Source organism: Heterodontus francisci, chromosome 23 (genome assembly GCF_036365525.1).
Source record: "Heterodontus francisci isolate sHetFra1 chromosome 23, sHetFra1.hap1, whole genome shotgun sequence".
In the NCBI taxonomy this organism is placed as follows: Eukaryota; Metazoa; Chordata; class Chondrichthyes; order Heterodontiformes; family Heterodontidae; genus Heterodontus; species Heterodontus francisci.
Genome location: NC_090393.1, coordinates 44336480 through 44357426, shown reverse-complemented (window position 1 = coordinate 44357426; position 20947 = coordinate 44336480). Strand labels below are relative to the sequence as shown.

At 45.7% G+C, this 20947-nt stretch overlaps 1 protein-coding gene across 2 annotated transcripts in view; it reads right to left on the bottom strand.

Annotated features, from left to right (window-relative positions):
* The window catches only part of ksr2 (kinase suppressor of ras 2), a 490636-nt gene that overhangs the window by 50043 nt on the left and 419646 nt on the right, over positions 1 to 20947 (bottom strand). For both annotated transcript variants that reach the window (XR_010977280.1, XM_068055178.1), the window contains exon 17: positions 20796 to 20929. Coding sequence is in view for 1 of the 2 variants with exons in the window: in XM_068055178.1 (XP_067911279.1) it covers positions 20796 to 20929 (134 nt within the window). In the remaining variant the exon portion in view is untranslated. The remainder of the gene's footprint in view (positions 1 to 20795; positions 20930 to 20947) is intronic.

Below are 20947 nucleotides of genomic sequence, written 5' to 3'. Positions count from 1 at the left end.
TACCACCGCAGCCTCACAGCTCCAGCGACCTGGGTTCAATTCTGGGTACTGCCTGTGTGGAGTTTGCAAGTTCTCCCTGTGTCTGCGTGGGTTTCCTCCGGGTGCTCTGGTTTCCTCCCACAGCCAAAAGACTTGCAGGTTGATAGGTAAATTGGCCATTATAAAATTGCCCCTAGTATAGGTAGGTGGTAGGGAATATAGAAACAGGTGAGGATGTGGTAGGAATATGGGATTAGTGTAGGATTAGTATAAATGGGTGGTTAATGGTCGGCACAGACTCGGTGGGTCGAAGGGCCTGTTTCAGTGCTGTATCTCTAAATCTAAAAAAGAGGTGGAAAGAGGAAAAGGATGGAGATGACAGAGTTGCATAGGGAACAAGCGGGGGGAGGGTTAGAGGGGAGGAGGTAAGAGGAGGAAGGGAGGGGTAGAGGAGAAAGGGGGAAACATTTTCATGATCAGTGATGGAGGGACATCAATTGAAGCTCGCTGGAGGGAGAGATTGTGCTCTAGCGACAATTTCACAGCTCTGCAGATAAGGGGCAAAGTGAGAAATGGAGTGGGAGGGTGGAATTCAGATGAATGGGGATGCTAGCAAGACTCATAACTGCTATTTGGGCAACTTATGAAAAGGATATTGTTAAGTTTAAGAAATGAATTAAAAAAGTGGCAGATGGAATTCAATGACAGCAATTATGAGGTGGTAAATTTTAACTTGTGCACAGAATCTAGGCTGACACTTCAGTGCAATGCTGAGGGGGCGCTGTCTTTCAGATAATTCATAAAACCAAGGCCCCATCTGTCCTCTCAGCTGAACATAAAAGATCCCACTGCACTTTTCAAAAAAGATCAGGGAAATTCTCCCTTGCCCTGGCCACTATTTATCCTCAACCAACACCTAAAACAGATTATCTGGTCATTAAGTTCATTGCTGTTTGTAGGAGCTTGCTGTGTGTAAATTTGCTATATTTGCTACATTACAAAAGTGATTACACTTCAAAAGTACTTCATTGGCTGTAAAGTGCTTTGGGACATCCTAAGGTTGTGAAAGGTGTTATATAAAAATTGACATGAATGGAAGAAAGTTGGGTAATGTGGAAAAGCAGAGTGCATTAGGGGTTCAGGCTGAAAAGACATAGAAAAGCAGCAGCTGAAATGGATAAGCCTAATGGAACATTGAGCTTTATGGCAAGAGATTTAGAATATAAAGGTTGAGATGTAATGGTATATCTATATAAATCCTTTGTAAAGAAAGAACTTGCATTTAGATAGTGTTCTTCACCATTTCAGGATGTCCCAAAGCCAATGAAGCACTTCTGAAGTGGGATCAATGCTGTAATGTGGGGCGATGTAGTAAGACCACAGTTGGAGTACTGAGTGCAGGTTTGGACTCCACGCTGTATGAAGGATTTTGAGACAATAGACAGGTACACGGATTTACAAGGATGTTGCCTGGTATGAGGAAATATAGATACAACGAAAGATGGAGGAGATTACGGTGTGATTTTATAGAGATGTCTAAAATTATGAAGGGATGGGTCAAAGTTAATAGAAACAGACTGTTTTCAGTCGTTGAGGGGGTTTAGAAAAAAAGGACATAGAAATAACTAAAATGTAAGGGATTTAGGACAGAGGGTTGTGAGGCTGTAGAATGGACTGTTGCAAGTAGTAATTGAAGCACTGAACATGTCAATATAGGGTTGGATAGATGACTGAAGAGAAATAGAATAAAAGGCATATAGTAACAGGGCAGACACATGGGATACAGACTATTGCTTGTCTGGAGGATAAACAACACTGGCAGGTTGGGTCAAATGGGCTATTTTCATATTGCACTTCAATAGAGATGAAAGACGATCAGTGGGAAAGGGATGTGGTCAATTGGGGTGGGACATGGACCGAATGCTGCTCAGTGGGAGAGGGGCTGATATGGTGCATGGCAGCTGGTAACAATGATTAAGATGGTGGGGGTATTAATGGTTCTCAGTGACTGGTGGAATGAAAAAGACAAGAGAGTTGACGAGTGAGGATGAGGGACGGTGCAAGAGGAATCTATAATTAAAAGTGAAGGAAATGGAAATTAAGAAATTTCGGTTTTGGGGGTGGGGGGAGTGGTCCACAACTGCAGGAAGGAAGAGACACTGGTAACTGGTATTGGATACTCCATGTCTAGAAAGGGCAAAAGGAGGTAAAGGATGAAAGTGGGAGGTTGAATGGTTAGTGAGGAAATTGGGTAAGCTAGAGGGGCCAGGCAGCCAGCAAGGTGGAAAACCAGGGCAGTTACATTACTGTGTTGTCAGCAAAGGCCAAAAGTGGATGTGGAGTGAGTTTGTACGTGGCCTTTCAATCTGGCAATCCAGGCCTGCAGAAACACTGACCTTGAAAGGCAAGGGATGAAGCTGAGGCTTGAGGGGTCAGTAGTTCCAGCAGGACAATTGCTTTAGTGACTGTTTCTTGCAATGGAGAACAATCAATCAGTTAGTAAGGTAACAAGACGGGAAGTCTGGGAGAGCTTATATAGGTACAATTTTTTTTTAAGGAATTAGGATATAATTATAAAGTAAATTGCTCACCTCCTTTACTTATCAATACTGAAATGGTTGCTGCTTGAGAGACCAGTAGTTCAGAGAAACAGGCTGCACTTTCGTGACACTAGGTGCTAAGAGCCTGCAACTTTATGCATTTAAAAAAAAACAATTAACTCTTCCTATTGACTTCAATGGAAAAGAAAATTAGGCAGGGTATATAATAGACAGTCAATCAGCTACTCCTGTTAAAGCCCTAGATGAAGCTGCAAGTTCGGCCCACTGTTCTAGCAGCTAACATTATGTGATATTTAGCATTTAAACCCCTATCACAGTGCCATCTAAATAAAGGCATGCAGCATTGCCGACAGTGCGCTGCAGATGCTCTCCGAGCCATCTCCCGCGGGCGCTTTGAAGTTGCGGCAGGGGGGGCCGCTCGTGGATGTTTTGGGTGTTCGGGGCACCTTTTCACAGGACTTCTCTCGGGTCCCGCAGCTCCTTCTTCACCTCAATGGACTTACCGCATGCCGTGGCTGCAGACACTCTGGACTGTGAAGACAGCAGGATCGGAGATTAAAGTATCGGCAGCTGTTCTCGTCAGTTTCATCCGGATCAATTTCATTGAGAAAACAAAGAGCAGGTGTGGCTGGGGGAGGGCAGTGGGCCCAGGTAACATACACTAAACTAACTGTTAGACTTTAGATAGGGCTAAAATGAACTGATTTAAAGAGCCAGGGGAATTTAAACAGTTTAAGAGGGCAGATTGGGGGAGAAAACGTTAGGGATGGGAGCAGATGGCCATGGATAGAGTTGAACAGCAAGGGAGCTTCCAGCCCAGGAGCCATCTTGAAAGATGGCTACTACTGCACTGTCGGCAATGCTGCATGCCTTTATTTAAACCACTGCAAAAAAAAAAACCCTTAGCAAATGTAATCACCTCTAAGTCTGCCAAATGATGCTTCACCTCCCGAAGGACGTAGATGAGCTTTCCGGACGTCGATGGTGGGCACTGAGGAAATGGCTTATTACCTGCACCAGATTCCTCCCCCCCCCCCCTTTACCCCCCTTCCACCCCCCCCCCACCCTGCTCCACCCTCTCAGCTCACCCCCTCACAACCCCGTCCCAGCCCGCCCCCCCCCCCCGCACCATCTTCACCCCGCACCCCCTTCCCCTCCTCCCACCGGCACCATCCTACACCTGTGTAGGGGCCCCAACAACCCCACTGCCTTGTGGGCGTCTCGGGAGAGACCAAGGCTAAGGGAGTAAACCCTAACAGAAAATCCGGAGTGGAACCCCGTAGGCGGTCATGTGTCACCTTTGGCATGTTTCCGGCAGTTCCTGCAGCCATACTGGTGCCAAACGTCGTGTCCTGCACTCCTTTGGACCCCACCAGAAAGGCCGAGAGGGGGGTTTTGACAACTGGGCAACTCTCAACCTCCATAAATTTGCCCAGGCATGCGCCATGGAGAGGTCACTCCATAGTTGCCTCACAGCGACTGAAAGAACACGGAAGGCAGCAGTTACGGGTTATAAGTCCAGATAAATTGGCGTAGAAACTGGGCGCCACGGGTTGCCTTTGTCAGTGGGAGAGGTCATTGCACCTCACTGGACAGCTACCGCCCGCCTCAAACCGGGCAGCCCCCGGTCAATAAGGTTCTGTCCCGCCACAGTCTGCCTGCTTCAATGGGTGCTTGGAGCTCAGGGTCATTGCCCGAAAGGTGGACTGATACACCGCACCAAACAACATGAAAAAAGGAAAGAAGGTACCAGCCCTTCGCTTTGCAAGCTGGAACGTCAGAACTATGTGTCCTGGCCTGTCGGAAGACCTTACACAAATCAACGATTCTCGGAAGACCGCCATCATTAACAACGAGCTCAGTAGACTCAATGTGGACATTGCAGCACTTCAGGAGACTCGCCTCCCCGCGAGTGGCTCTCTAGCAGAGCAAGACTACACCTTCTTCTGGCAGGGCAGGGATCCTGAAGAACCAAGACAGCATGGAGTGGGCTTCGCCATCAGAAACTCCTTGCTCAGCATGATAGAGCCTCCCTCAAATGGCTCGGAACGCATACTGTCCATCCGACTGCTCACCACCTCTGGTCCAGTACACCTACTCAGCATCTATGCTCCAACACTCTGTTCCGCACCTGAAGCTAAAGACCAGTTCTATGAACAACTCCATAACATCATTAGCAGCATCCCCAACACCGAACACCTATTCCTGCTGGGGGACTTTAATGCCAGGGTTGGGGCCGACCATGACTCATGGCCCTCCTGCCTTGGGCGCTATGGCGTTGGAAGGATGAATGAGAACGGGCAGAGACTGCTTGAGTTGTGTACCTATCATAACCTCTGCATCACCAACTCGTTCTTTCACACTAAACCCTGTCACCAGGTTTCATGGAGGCACCCAAGATCACGTCGTTGGCACCAGCTAGACCTCATTGTCACAAGGCGAGCCGCCTTAAACAGTGTTCAAATCACACGCAGCTTCCACAGTGCGGACTGCGACACCGACCACTCCCTGGTGTGCAGCAAGGTTAGACTCAGACCAAAGAAGTTGCATCATTCCAAGCAGAAGGGCCACCCGCGCATCAACACGAGCAGAATTTCTCACCCACAGCTGTTACAAAAATTTCTAAATTCACTTGTAACAGCCCTTCAAAACACTCCCACAGGGGATGCTGAGACCAAGTGGGCCCACATCAGAGACGCCATCTATGAGTCAGCTTTGACCACCTACGGCAAAAGTGCGAAGAGAAATGCAGACTGGTTTCAATCTCATAATGAAGAGCTGGAACCTGTCATAGCCGCTAAGCGCATTGCACTTTTGAACTACAAGAAAGCCCCCAGCGATTTAACATCCGCAGCACTTAAAGCAGCCAGAAGTACTGCACAAAGAACAGCTAGGCGTTGCGCAAACGACTACTGGCAACACCTATGCAGCCATATTCAGCTGGCCTCAGACACCGGAAACATCAGAGGAATGTATGATGGCATGAAGAGAGCTCTTGGGCCAACCATCAAGAAGATCACCCCCCTCAAATCTAAATCGGGGGACATAATCACTGACCAACGCAAACAGATGGACCGCTGGGTTGAGCACTACCTAGAACTGTACTCCAGGGAGAATGCTGTCACTGAGACTGCCCTCAATGCAGCCCAGCCTCTACCAGTCATGGATGAGCTGGACATACAGCCAACCAAATCGGAACTCAGTGATGCCATTGATTCCCTAGCCAGCGGAAAAGCCCCTGGGAAGGACAGCATTACCCCTGAAATAATCAAGAGTGCCAAGCCTGCTATACTCTCAGCACTACATGAACTGCTATGCCTGTGCTGGGACGAGGGAGCAGTACCCCAGGACATGCGCGATGCCAACATCATCACCCTCTATAAAAACAAAGGTGACCGCGGTGACTGCAACAACTACCGTGGAATCTCCCTGCTCAGCATAGTGGGGAAAGTCTTTGCTCGAGTCGCTCTGAACAGGCTCCAGAAGCTGGCCGAGCGCGTCTACCCTGAGGCACAGTGTGGCTTTCGTGCAGAGAGATCGACTATTGACATGCTGTTCTCCCTTCGTCAGATACAGGAGAAATGCCGTGAACAACAGATGCCCCTCTACATTGCTTTCATTGATCTCACCAAAGCCTTTGACCTCGTCAGCAGACGTGGTCTCTTCAGACTACTAGAAAAGATCGGATGTCCACCAAAGCTACTAAGTATCATCACCTCATTCCATGACAATATGAAAGGCACAATTCAACATGGTGGCTCCTCATCAGAGCCCTTTCCTATCCTGAGTGGTGTGAAACAGGGCTGTGTTCTCGCACCCACACTTTTTGGGATTTTCTTCTCCCTGCTGCTTTCACATGCGTTCAAATCCTCTGAAGAAGGAATTTTCCTCCACACAAGATCAGGGGGCAGGTTGTTCAACCTTGCCCGTCTAAGAGCGAAGTCCAAAGTACGGAAAGTCCTCATCAGAGAACTCCTCTTTGCTGACGATGCTGCTTTAACATCTCACACTGAAGAATGCCTGCAGAGTCTCATCGACAGGTTTGCGTCTGCCTGCAATGAATTTGGCCTAACCATCAGCCTCAAGAAAACGAACATCATGGGGCAGGATGTCAGAAATGCTCCATCCATCAATATTGGCGACCACGCTCTGGAAGTGGTTCAAGAGTTCACCTACCTAGGCTCAACTATCACCAGTAACCTGTCTCTAGATGCAGAAATCAACAAGCGCATGGGTAAGGCTTCCACTGCTATGTTCAGACTGGCCAAGAGAGTGTGGGAAAATGGCGCACTGACACGGAACACAAAAGTCCGAGTGTATCAGGCCTGTGTCCTCAGTACCTTGCTCTACGGCAGCGAGGCCTGGACAACGTATGCCAGCCAAGAGCGACGTCTCAATTCATTCCATCTTCGCTGCCTTCGGAGAATACTTGGCATCAGGTGGCAGGACTATATCTCCAACACAGAAGTCCTTGAAGCGGCCAACATCCCCAGCTTATACACACTACTGAGTCAGCGGCGCTTGAGATGGCTTGGCCATGTGAGCCGCATGGAAGATGGCAGGATCCCCAAAGACACATTGTACAGCGAGCTCGCCACTGGTATCAGACCCACCGGCCGTCCATGTCTCCGTTATAAAGACGTCTGCAAACGCGACAGGAAATCGTGTGACATTGATCACAAGTCGTGGGAGTCAGTTGCCAGCATTCGCCAGAGCTGGCGGGCAGCCATAAAGACAGGGCTAAATTGTGGCGAGTCGAAGAGACTTAGTAGTTGGCAGGAAAAAAGACAGAGGCGCAAGGGGAGAGCCAACTGTGCAACAGCCCCAACAAACAAATTTCTCTGCAGCACCTGTGGAAGAGCCTGTCACTCCAGAATTGGCCTTTATAGCCACTCCAGGCGCTGCTTCACAAACCACTGACCACCTCCAGGCGCGTATCCATTGTCTCTCGAGATAAGGAGGCCCAAAAGAACAGTGCCATCTACAAATATAACTGATAGTGCATTTTCCCATCAACATAGTATGACATAGGACATTCCAATGTATTGTCAAATGGAACATTGGGACTCACTTATCGATTTTAATATATGATAGATATTTAAAATAAATATCTGTAAAATCTTTGAGCCTCTAGTGCTTAGGATGTTATCCTTTTCTGAAACAATAACAACTTGTATTTATATAATACCTTTAATGCAGTAAAAAGACCCAAGATGCTTCACAGGAGCATTATCAAGCAAAATTTGGTACCTAGCCACATTAAGGAGATGTTTGGACAGATGACCACAAGCTTGATCAAAGAAATAGGTTTTAAAGAGCATCTTAAAGGAGGAAAGCAAGGTAGGGAGGTGAAGAGGTTTACAGAGGGTATTCCAGAACTAAGGGCCTTAGCAGCAGAAGGCATTGTGGCCAATGATGGAATAATTAAAATTGGAAATGTTCAAGAGTTCAATTGGAAAATTGTGTCCTAGCCCACACCATGGTGGGAGTTTTATGGAGGCGATGGGGGTCTCAGCTGCTGGCTGGAGAGCTGGCGAGAGACCCACGGAGAATTGTAGGGCTGGAGGAGAATACAGAGTTCATAGAGATAGGGAGGGCTGAGGCTATGGAGGGATTTGAAAACCAGGATGAGAAGTTTAAAATAACAGTGTTGCTTAACCAGAAGTCAAGGTAGGTCAGCAAGCACAGGGGTGATGGATGAATGGAACATGGGGAGGTATTTTATACTCTCCCCTGTGGCGAGTTTGGAGGCGGCGAGGGTATTTAATTGGGCGGGATGGTGGTGGGTGGGGACCCCACCACCATCCCACCTCCACCCCAATTAAATCCGTGGTGGGAAGACCAGTGGACGGCCTTCCCACCCTGCCCCTAATTGAGGCCCTGATGGAGCAATTAATGCCCAATTAAGGGCCTCTTGCTGCCACGGCTGGTATTAATACAACGGCAGGAGGGCTTGTCGCCATGTGGGCAGTACGACATGTAAACCTGTGCAAGTTGTCTGTGGTCTCCCAGGGTGGGGGCGGGGTGAGGGTGGTCCCCTTGTTCAATGACACAGTGCCGGATTGAGGGACCCGGTCTCAGGAAGGGGAGGGCACATGGAGAGCAACCCCCCCTTGCCCTCGCTACTGACCCCCATACACCCCCTTCCCTGTGACCCCCACCCCGTGAAACCCCTCCAGCCATCACTTACCTCTGGCCTGGTTTGCTGCACAATCCTAGGCCTCCAGTGGGTGTTATTCCGGCAGCAGTAACCGTCTCCCCAGTGGTGATGCTGTGCAAAAGAGCTGCCAGTGCAGGACTTCCCACCCCCAGGGTCCTGATCCTGGGAAAGGCCCCTAACTGGTCTGTTAATTCCATGATTGGCTTGTTAAATGGAGGGTCATCCTCAAAGGAGGCAACGTGGGTCTCTCGCAAGCTCTCCAGCCAGCAGCTGAGACCCCCGTCGCCTCCATAAACCACCCACCTCTCCCACCCCCCCCCCCCCCCCATGGTGTGGGCTAGGACATGGACAGCAGAGTTTTGAATGACCTGAAGCTTACAGAGGGTCGAATGTGGGAGGTTTCCCAGAGGTGCGTTGGAACAGTCATGAGATAATAAAGTATGGATGAGGGTTTCAGCAGCAGATAAGCTGAGGTAGGGGTGGAGCTGGGCGACATTACTGAAGAGGAATTAGATGGCCTTAATGGCTCAGCTATCTGGTGGGAAGCTCATCACGGGGTCAAATATGACACCAACGTTGGTTCAGCCTCAGACAGTTGCCAGGGAGAGGGATGGAGTCAGTGACTAGGGAATGGAGTTTGTGGCGGATACTGAAGACAATGATTTTGGTCTTCCCAATATTTATTTGTAGGAAATTTCTGACCATTCAGTACAAGCCATCTAACAATTCACAGATGAGAGATGGTGGTGAGGGAGAGCTGGGTGCAAAAGGTGCAAAAAAATCTTAAATAAGCGAAAGAAATTTTCAGTCATTTCTTGCTGCTACAAAATAAATCCCTCTCACTGACCTAAGAATGTGCAGTTATACATTTTTAAACCTTGTGGTTTTATAGGAAAAGTCAGTTATACACATAGCTTCAAATTAGCTGCAGAATAAATCAATATGCATGAGATGATATAATGGGGGGAATATTCCAAGGACCGTGGAGACTGGTTTAGAGGTGGAGAGGTGGGGAAAATTTGAAAAAAATGCTGGCAACAGTTACCCCAACGTGTTCCCGTGACCTCTCGCTTTTCCCAGGGACGGGTTGGGTGCACGGTGGGCACTTGCACCGCGGTGGCGGGAAGCCAATTGAACCTGTTAAGGAGCCAATTAGGAGGGATTTCCCCAGTGGAATCCCTATTTCCAGAGGAGCAGTCTCACACTGTGTCCACAACCCGGCAGGCTGGAGAAGCGAGAGCACATTGGAAGGAGCTGCCTCAGTGAAACTGACAAGTCATGAAGGCTTGTATAAGTTGTAGCACTGACTACAGAAAAGGAAAGGCTCAGGAGGCTGCCTTGCACAGCACTGATTCTGCCAGCAAGTGCTATCACTGCTTGGCAAGTAAGTGCCAACTGCCTGGAAGGCACTTAACCTGACCAACAGTTCACCCACCTTCAGATGCACTTCCTGCTGCCAGCCTTCAGAGTGGCACAGGAGCAAGCTTATGCATCTACACAATCCCCAATCCCTGAGGGTCTAGGACAGTGGGCTTTCTACTGCAACATGCTGCATCTGGAACAGTACCAACAGCCTTCTCCGCAACTACACACCCCTCCATAGGGTAAAGGAAATAGGCACCGAGATGCAGGTGGAAGGAGGCCAGCTTCTAACAGAGGGTCTAAAGCCAATGGAGTAGCTACCCAACATGTGTGAGCACCAGTACCTCAGGAGGCTCAAGCTCTGACAGCACGTTGCTACTGCCATCTGCATCCTCATGATTCCAGACCACCTTCTCAGTGGATCAGGTGGGTATGCATTGCCAGTGCCCGATAAAGTGTCTTTCACTGGAGGCCCAGCCCTCTGCCTCCCACAATCCTGCATCCATAAATCTCGCCAAATTGTGTGCTCTCTTCTCCTGTAAGGAGAGAAAGCAGCGAGGTGGTAGTGTTAGGAATGGCTTGTGTTCAGAGGAGTGAAGGACAACATTTGTGTATAGTGACTGTGAGGCATGGGTGTGAGAGTGGAATAGGATGAGGGTGAGTGAGAGTGTTGGCTGCTCGAATGGGGATGTGAGGTGTCAGCAGAGAGGAACCACAGGAGCTGCAAGGTGTATTGGCCTGAGGCATGCTGTGCAGGTGACCAATATGCAAGTCAGGGAGTGGGGATTGGCACTTTACAATGTTATACCACTCACATGTCATGCCCCCCGAATTTCTAGATCTTCATGGTCCACAGTCTCCAGGTTAGAGTGGCCACACTGCTGCTGCTCACTTCCTCGGCCACTTCCATCTATGCCTGCTTGGTTGAAGAGGTTGTCTTCTTTCTCCTGCCCTTAGGATAGCTCACTTCACTGCAGCACCTCTGATCCCTCAGCTGGACCTCCAGAAAAGACTGGGAGACCTGGAGGCCAACCTTTCCAGGTCTCCCACCATTCCAGTGCGAATTGCAGCCAAAAAAATCTAAATCCTGCTGAGCTTCTTTGAAACAGGCTATGGTCCCTTTAGTTAGATCCATAGTGTCATTTATGGCACAGAAGGAGGCCACTCGGCCCATCGAGTCCATGCTGGCTCTCCACAGAGATATCCATTTAGTCCCACACCCCGCTCGATTTCCATAGTCCTACAAATTTATTTCCTTCAAGTGGCCATCCAATTTCCTTTTGAAGTCATGATTGTCTCCGCTTCCAGCACCCTTATGAGCAGCGAGTTCCAGTTCATTACCACCCGCTGTGTAAAAAATTCTTCCTCATATTCCCCCTGCATCTCTTGCCCAAAATGTTTAACCTGTGTCCCTTAGTCCTTGCACCACTAGTTAATGGAACAGTTTTTCCTTGTCCAACTTATCTAAGCCTGTTATAATCTTGTACACCTCTATTAAATCTCCCCTCAATCTCCTTTGCTCTGAGGAGAACAACAGTGGCGCAGTGGTTAGCACCGCAGCCTCACAGCTCCAGCGAGCCGGGTTCAATTCTGGGTACTGCCTGTGTGGAGTTTGCAAGTTCTCCCTGTGTCTGCGTGGGTTTTCTCCGGGTGCTCCGGTTTCCTCCCACAAGCCAAAAGACTTGCAGGTTGATAGGTAAATTGGCCATTATAAATTGTCACTAGTATAGGTAGGTGGTAGGGAAATATAGGGACAGGTGGGGATGTTTGGTAGGAATATGGGATTAGTGTAGGATTAGTATAAATGGGTGGTTGATGTTCGGCACAGACTCGGTGGGTCGAAGGGCCTGTTTCAGTGCTGTATCTCTAATCTAATCTAATCTAATCTAACCCCAGCTTCTCCGATCTAATATTGTAACCAAAATTCCCCATCCCTAGAACCATTCTGGTCAATCTCATCTGCACTCTCTCAAGCATCCTCACATCCTTCCTAAAGTGTGGTGACCAGAACATAACAACAGGTTGACAGGTAAATTGGCCATTATAAATTGTCACCAGTATAGGTAGGTGGTAGGGAAGTATAGGGACAGGTGGGGATGTTTGTTGGGAATGTAGGATTAGTATAAATGGGTGGTTGATGTTCGGCACAGACTCGGTGGGCTGAAGGGCCTGTTTCAGTGCTGTATCTCTAATCTAATCTAATAAGAACTAGGAGCAGGAATAGGCAATTCAGCCCCTCGAGCCTGCTCCGCCATTTAATACGATCATGGCTGATCTCATCTCGGCCTCAACTCCACTTTCCTGCCTGTCCTCCATAACCCTTCAACCCATTACTAATTAAAAATCTGTCTATCCCCTCTTAAATTTACTCAATGTCCCGGCATCCACCGCACTCTGGGGTAGTGAATTCCACAGACTCATGACCCTTTGAGAGAAGTAATTTCTCCTCATCTGTTTTAAATCTGCTATGCCTTATCCTAAAACTATGACCTCTCATTCTAGATTTCCCCACCAGAGGAAACATCCTCTCTAAGTCTACTTTGTCAATCCCCTTAATCATCTAATATACCTCAATTACTCTCTAGAATTTAGAAGAATGAGAGGAGATCTAAAGGCCTAAACTGCTCAACCTCTCTTCATAAGATAAACCCCTTACCTCTGGTAACTCACCTCCTGACTCCCCAAAGCCTGTCCACCATCTACAAGGCACAAGTCAGGAGTGTGATGGAATACTATCCACTTGCCTGGATGGGTGCAGCTCCAACAACACTCAAGAAGCTCAACACCATCCAGGACAAAGCAGCCCGCTTGATTGGCATACCATCCACAAACATTCACTCCCTCCACCACTGAAGCACAGTGGCAGCAGTGTGTACCATCTACAAGATGCACTGCAGCAATGCACCAAGGCTCCTTAGACAGCACCTTCCAAAGCCGCGACCTCTACCACCTCGAAGGTCAAGAGCAGCAGATGCATGGGAATATCACCATCTGCAAGTTCCCGTCCAATTCGTCTTCTTCCAATCCAGACGTTTTACCTTATTTTGTTCCTTGCTTTTCTGCATTACTAGTCTAAACCTTATGATATGATGATCACTCTCACCCAAGTGCTCCCTGACAAGACACTTAGTCTACTTGGTCCACCTCATTTCCCTGCACCAGATCCAACAATGCCTTCTTTCTAGTTGGGCTGAGAACATACTGGTCAAGGAAGTTCTCCTCAACACATTTCAGAAATTCCTCCCCCTCCTTCCCTTTACTCTAAAATTAACCCAATCAGATATTTGAGCAATTAAAGTCCCCCAATATCGTCACTCTATAGTTTGTTACAAAAGTGCCTCTGTGCTTTGTTAAATATATTTTTTGAGGGCGGCACAGTGGCGCAGTGGTTCGCACCGCAGCCTCACAGCTCCAGCGACCCGGGTTCAGTTCTGGCTACTGCCTGTGCGGAGTTTGCAAGTTCTCCCTGTGACCGCGTGGGTTTCTGACGGGTGCTCCGGTTTCCTCCCACAGCCAAAGACTTGCAGGTTGATAGGCAAATTGGCGATTGTAAATTGCCCCTAGTGTAGGTAGGTGGTAGGAGAATGGTGGGGATGTGGTAGAGAATATGGGATTAATGTAAGATTAGTATAAATGGGTGGTTGTTGGTCAGCACAGACTCGGTGGGCCGAAGGGCCTGTTTCAGTGCTGTATCTCAAAACTAAACTAAAATTAATTTTTGAAAAATTGAAGAAATGTTAAACTTTGGTGTTTTCAAAGGGGGTCATGTAAAGGCCACTTGACTTTGAAAAACATTTCCTGGAAATTCTTTTTAAAAAGGGGCACGGAGAGGTCTTGTGAGTAAAACAAGCCTTTCCAGGAAACCACCTGACTTCCAGCAACAACAACACGCCTCTCCGGGCAACCACCTGACTTCCAGCTCAATAAACAACAGAGAACTTTGGACACCTGGAGAAGTTGTTTACAAAGAAGTGAAAGGTCAAGACTGATGGAGGTCAAAAGGTTGATCTCCTGTTGTCGGTCTCACTTTTGAATTGTTTTGAGTTGGGGTTGAACTGTATAAAAATGGAGAAAACTTCCAAGGAGAGAAGAGAACTTCCAAGGAGAGAGGACCACAACCAAGCTCAGCTTTCCAGCATCTCTCCAAAAAACCCTGAGAAGTCCACTGTGTCAACTCATCTCATCCCCTATCTGAAGAAAAGCCTGCTAAATTAATTCTCAATGCTGCCTGAAAAGAGCTGTTCTAAAAGATCCCAGTGACCCGTCTACGTGTACTCGGGGGCCAGAATATATGCCAGTTTTGGAACACAACATACCTCATTTGCTGTTTCTTTAAGAATGAGCAAGTATTTAGCCCAAGTGTTTTTTTTTGTCTGTAATAGAGCTCAAAAACAAAAATCCCTTTATTTTTCTGGTTAACCGGTGTATGTTTGTGAGTGTCAGGGACTAAGGTAAAAAGGGAACTTTAATATTTCAATCTGAGTGTTTGTGCTTTACTTCATTACTGACTTGTTTTATGATAAACTGATAATTTTGTTGTTTATTAAAGAAATCTGGTTGGCGTGTTTTATTCTGGGATAAAACTAGAGTCTATGATTGATCATATCGGTAAGTGGGGAAAAAATGTAAATATACACGGTGGCGCAGTGGTTAGCACCGCAGCCTCACAGCTCCAGCGACCCGGGTTCAGTTCTGGCTACTGCCTGTGTGGAGTTTGCAAGTTCTCCCTGTGTCTGTGTGGGCTTGCGCCGGGTGCTCCGGTTTCCTCCCACCTCCAAAGACTTGCAGGTTGATAGGTAAATTGGCCATTGTAAATTGCCCCTAGTGTAGGTAGGTGGTAGGAGAATGGTGGGGATGTGGTAGAGAATATGGGATTAACATAGGATTAGTATAAATGGGTGGTTGTTGGTCGGCACAGACTCGGTGGGCCGAAGGGCCTGTTTCAGTGCTGTATCTCTAAATAAAGATAAAATAAAATACATTGTGACTCGTGGAGAAGTTCAACTAGAATAAACAGTGCACTCCTCCCACCTCGGTCATAACAAGTTCTTGCACATCTCTGTGATTTCCCTGCTGATTTGCTCTGCTATCTCTCTCTCTATTTGGAGGCCTATAGAATACCCCTAGTAGTGTGACCATACCCTTTTTGCTCCTCAACTCTAACCAAATGGATTCTGTTCTTGCCCCTTCAAGGACATCCTCCCTTTCCAGCACTGCAATGTCTTCCCTAATCAGTACTGCCATCGCACCTCCCCTTTTCTCCTTCTCTATATTTTCTGAACACTTTGTATCCTTGTATATTAAGCGCCCAGTCCTTGCCATTTTTAAGCCACATTTCCATTATTGCTACTACATTATATTCCCACACTGCTATTTGTGCTTGTAGCTCACTAACCTTACTCATCACACTTTCTGCATTTACACACATGCACTGTAAGCTTTCCTTCAACAAATTGGCTGTGACATCCCGCCTGCCCTCCCTAATTGGTCGGGGAGCCTGAAGGCAGGCTTTTAATTGGTTTGCTCTGGGAAAGAGCAACTGGGAGGTCTGCTGCGGGTTTGTGATCCAAAAATAGTCCAATGACCAGAAAAAAAATACAAGATGGAACATTCAGCAGAAGATCCTGTTCCATGTGGAATCCACAGAACACAATGTAATCCCTTTCTCTCCTCAAAGTGCTGAATCCTGCTGGGTTCAGTTTCACTTGCACTGGCCACTCACTGTAACTAGTCTGCTGTGATATTCTTCATATGCCAGCCTAAACTGTAAATCTTGACAAGCTATTAAATCATGGGTTTAAGCGGGGCATATAACTGTTAAGACAATGCTCCGCAAGTAAAAAGATTGGGGTCGTTTCTCAGGAAACTCTTTCATAAGGTTTGCTGTGCTAATTTTCCTTTATATGTTCGAGGCACACAGATTCTTTTAATTATATAAATGCTATAAAAATGAAACCCAGATACAAAATTGCTTCAGAATAGCAACAATTTGTGAAAGCTTCTGTAAACCACTAAATACAGTGTTTGGCTCAGAGGTCCAGATAAAAGTAGTGCATTTCTCTCATCTCATGAGAAATTGTTACATTTTAAAGTCACAATTACCTTAATGTTCAGTCTTTCAGCACAAGTAATTTGTCGTCATTATGTCCCTATGTAAATGTATGCTTTACATTGTACAGGAATAAATAATACATTATATGACACTGAATTATCTAATGAGCACAATTTAATTAAATATGAAGAAGAAAGCAATGCTTTGTTTGACATTTCAGTAGGCTGTAATTTTTAAATTGCATGCTCTATCAAATATCATGGGATATATTTTTCTCCTTTAGAAATAGTAAAGTTCACAGGTTTGAGGTGGAGGCCCTTGTTTTTTTGTCTAATAAGATGTGCACATCTGTTGCTGAAACCCTCATCCATGCATCTGTTGCCTCTAGACTTGACTATTCCAATGCTCCCCTGACTGGCTTCCAACCTCGCACCTTCTGTAAACTTGGTCTCATCCAAAACTCTGCTGCCTGTATCCTAATATGTTCACCCATCACCCCTGTGGTCGCTGATCTACATTGGCTCCCTATCTGGCAGCAGCTTGATTTTAAAATTCTTATAATTGTTTTCAAATCCCTCCATGGCCTCGCCTCTCCCTATCTCTGTAAACACCTCCAGCCCTACAGTCCTCCAAGATCTCTGCATTCCTCCAATTCTGGCCTCCTGCGTATCCCTGATTTTAATTGCTCCACGATTGCCACCGTGCCTTCTGGTGCCTAGGTCCTATGCTCTTGATTTCCCTCTCTAAACCTCTCTGCCTCTTTTCTTGTCTTCCTTTAAGATGCTCCTTTAAACCAACCCCCCTTTGATTTACCCTTTGGTCACCTGTCCAAATATCTCCTAGCTCAGTGGTCAGATTTTGTTTGATAATGGTCCTATAAAGCACCTTGGGATGCTTTACAATGTTAATAGTGTTATATAAATAAAAACTGTTGTTCCTGTGCTTCATAATCTTGCCCAGCAGAAACTGGCCAATATCCCTGCACTAATGGTCACTTTCAGACTTCTCAAACAGCTAATGACTGCTTAATCACCATTTTGCTTTGGCAACTGGCCCATAAATACAGCTGAGCAGGGAGAAAATTCTGCATTGTTTGAAAACAGATTTCTGACTGGTATGTAATTTTCATTTTCACAGGTGACATGAAATGCAGAATTATATTTTTAGGTCTATTTTATGTTGCCTCAATGTTAATAGCTTATTGAATCAACACTAGCTCAAAAACCCCAAAATCACCAGGGGTGGTGGGAGGCGGGGTGGGGGGGAGCAAAGAGGGGAAAGATTAGAAAAAAGATCCACAACTTTACCAAGGTAAAATAAAAGTGGACCATGAAATGCAGTATGTTTTAATATGGATTGTAGTTCCCTACTTGAATCTACCGCCTTAAAGAATTCCAAACATATGCATCAAAAGGCGTTGTTCTTCAATCCTTAATGACACAGGAGTTTGTCTAAAAAAGGGAAGTATCATCATTGTGGATGCCATCACAGTACAGGAAAGCTAATGCAGATTTACACAATCTTTATTTAACTGGCCCTGTCCTATTGATGTTCATCGATATTACTTTTCCAGAAAGTCGGTATTCAATTCAAGTTTCACTGCCAGGACCCCAAGGTAGACTTTGAGCCGTGGCTGAGGGGTTCCTTGATTCAAAGGAACCCCAATATTGAGCATTATGTGATATTGTTTTATCTTTGCAATCTTGCAAAGTCATTAGATAATTCTTCAGGAAAATAAGAACAGAATGTGAAATGGACAGACGAGTGGCAGATGCAATGGATTGTGGGGGGAAAGTACAAGAAATTATAGCCTGATGGAAAGAGACTGAAGAGTTTGGATTAACAGAGAAATTTAGGCAACTGCAGGCAGATAAAGCCATAAAAAGCCACTGCAATTTTGCATTCTATAAATGGGGGCACATAGTGCGAGAGTAATGAAATACTGATGAATTTATAGAAAACTTTAGTTAGGACACAGTTAAGAGTTCTGTCGGAGTTTTGGACTATCTATTATAGAAGGGACATTAAAGCCAAAGAAAGTGTGCACTGTAAATTCATTCGAATGATGCCAGGGGTAGGAAATTATAGTTGTAAAAGACAGGAGATATTGGAACTAATTGCATTGAAATACTAAGAGGAGATTCAATAGAGGTTTGTAAAAATTATTAAGTGTTAATACAGTTATTAAGGAAAGGCTATTTCTTCTGGTTCATGAATCAGTGGCAAGGGATCGTCACCTTAAAATTCTTACGAAGAGGTGAGAGATGTTAGGGGAAATCTATGTATGCAAAGAGTTGTTGGTGCATGACATGCTTTGCCATGTTGAGGCAGAAACCACAAAATCGTTAAAGGGAAAACTCGATAAATATTTGAAGTGGAGGAAAATACAGAGCTACTGGGAGAGCATGGGCTGTTGGGATTAGTTTTGAATTACTCTAGCAAAAAGCCAGCACAGATATGATGGCTCCTTCTGTGTTTTAAACTTTTATGGTTCTAATTCTAATTCCTGCTGATTGAACTTAGATACCTGCACTTGGACACACATCTCCTGACTCCAGGCCTCAGAACTGAAATAAAAAAGTACAGCATGCTCCTCCGGGAAGAGTTGCAAGGGAGCACAGGTGACTTTTTTGGGGGAATAAGAAATGGACACTGAAGGGATCAATATGGCATATGGTGCACATTTGCTCATTCAGTGCCATAAGTGCAACACATGTCAAACTGGCAAAGTAGTCATCATGATGCATTCCTGAAACCAGCACCAGGCCCATTATCTATGCAATTCCAGAACCTAAATCCAATTTTCAGCCTTTTTCCATATCAGATTGTGCTGTGCATGCTGCAGATAGTTTTTCAGGTTTAAAGCAGTCAAACCACTGGTCTTTAAGGCAGCCTTGATCTTCTCATCACATGTAGTCTCAACACACCCAGGGAGATAAGGACATGGTTGAGGAGAGCCTGGTTAGCGATAAGACTTCCTGATTTGCACTGTCCTAAACATCCCACTGCTGTCTCTAAGACCATCAACTGTCACGTCCTACTACTGGAAAAAAGCGACCTCCAAGCTGTCTCTCTAGCACTCTCCTGAACTCTGACATCCTCTGCCTCTGGCTGACCACCTGTTATGACATTCATTTCTCTGTCAAATCCCACCTCCAATTCAATCTTTCTCACATCCTGTAAGGTCTCCTATCTGTTTCAGTCGTTCAGTATAACAGTTACCTCTGCATTCTCAAATCAACAGGCTGAAGCTTGAATGATCCATCTAGCATAGTCAAGCCATCCACTGGCAGCTCCAGCTAGATCACTTCAAGTTTTATAGTTGTCCCCTCCCCCTGGCCAAAGCTATTTACTACTCCAAGATTATCCTGGAAAGTAGAAACAACTCCACTTACCTTTTTCTATTACTAACAGTCTACTGTGACTTCCCTCCACTGCACCTCATACTCTAAATGCAAAGAACTTATGGAGTTTCTTGTGCCCAAAATCTGAGGCACCCATACTGTTACAGATGTATCCTCTGACTGCCTAATCCCTGCAATTCCCACAAGCTCCTAGCTCCAACATCTGCCCTCCAGATAACCGTGCCTTCACCTTCCCCATCCCTTGCAGTTTCTTCCCCATGTCTTCCTCAAATCTAGGCTCACTCATCTTGCCAATGAAGTCCATCAACTACTCCCTCAATTCCTCTCCTGCTGCCTAAACCTTAGTCCACGCCATCGTCACTGATGTATTGACTCCTCTCAAGTCCTTCAACTGGCTTTTTCAGATCAACTTTACAAGCTTGAACAAATTTCTATTGCTGTAGCCTGCATCCTCACCCACACCAAGTCCCACATTCCTATCAACCCATCCTCTCCAAGCCCCTATATCCCAGCGTGTCAATTTCAAAACTTTTGCCTTTGTTTTCAAATCTCTTAAGGTCTTGTGTCATCTGAACTTGCCATTTCCTCTTGCCTTGTAAGGACCCTTCACTGCTCCAACACTGGATTTCTCTTTGCCTCTCACTCTGCTATGATCCTGTTGTCTGGAATTTTCCACCCAGGAATGCCTTGTCTATCTACTCTCTGTTAGAGATGGGTACTTTGTGCAAATGAAGCTCAAGCAAAGAAAACAAATGAAAATATATCTGCTAAAATATATTTTAGAAGATTACACTTCTCCTAAGTTAAAGTGGATGTACTGTTGCTTTCAACTCAGCAGTGGGTTAGTGCACAGTTGCCAAGGTTGAATAAGTACTTCCAAAAGGTAAGCTATACAATCATTTCAATTAGTTCACTGTAACTGCCACATTGCTATTCAATAACTTTAATGAAAAAGCTAAAACAAAGTAAGTTCACTTTGCCACTTGCTTTATCATTTGCCTTACCTAAGTAAGGTTCCTAAACTGTCTCAACAAAAATCTTCCTTGCTTCTTTAAAGCATTAACTACTTGTGAAGTAATAACTGAAACACATTTAAATTTGTACTTTTAACTGAGATAATAAATGTCCATTCAGTCCACAATTCCAATATATTTTCAAGAAAAAGGGCTGCTATTCATAGCATAAAATGGAAAACCATCTTTTGTATTTTGTAGAGAAAATACAAGGAAAACTTATATAAAAGAACTATTAATATATATTACTTAAATTGATTAACTTTTGAAAAGCAATGACTTATATGCACTGCAGTACTGTACCTGCCCTCTTGTAAAGCTCCGGAGATGCTGAAGAGGCCAAAATCAGTAATAATTATCTTTCCATTGTCATAGAATATATTCTTTGACTTCAAATCTTTGTGAAGAATTCCTTTAGCATGTAGGTAGCCCATTCCCTTGAAAATAAAAATTAC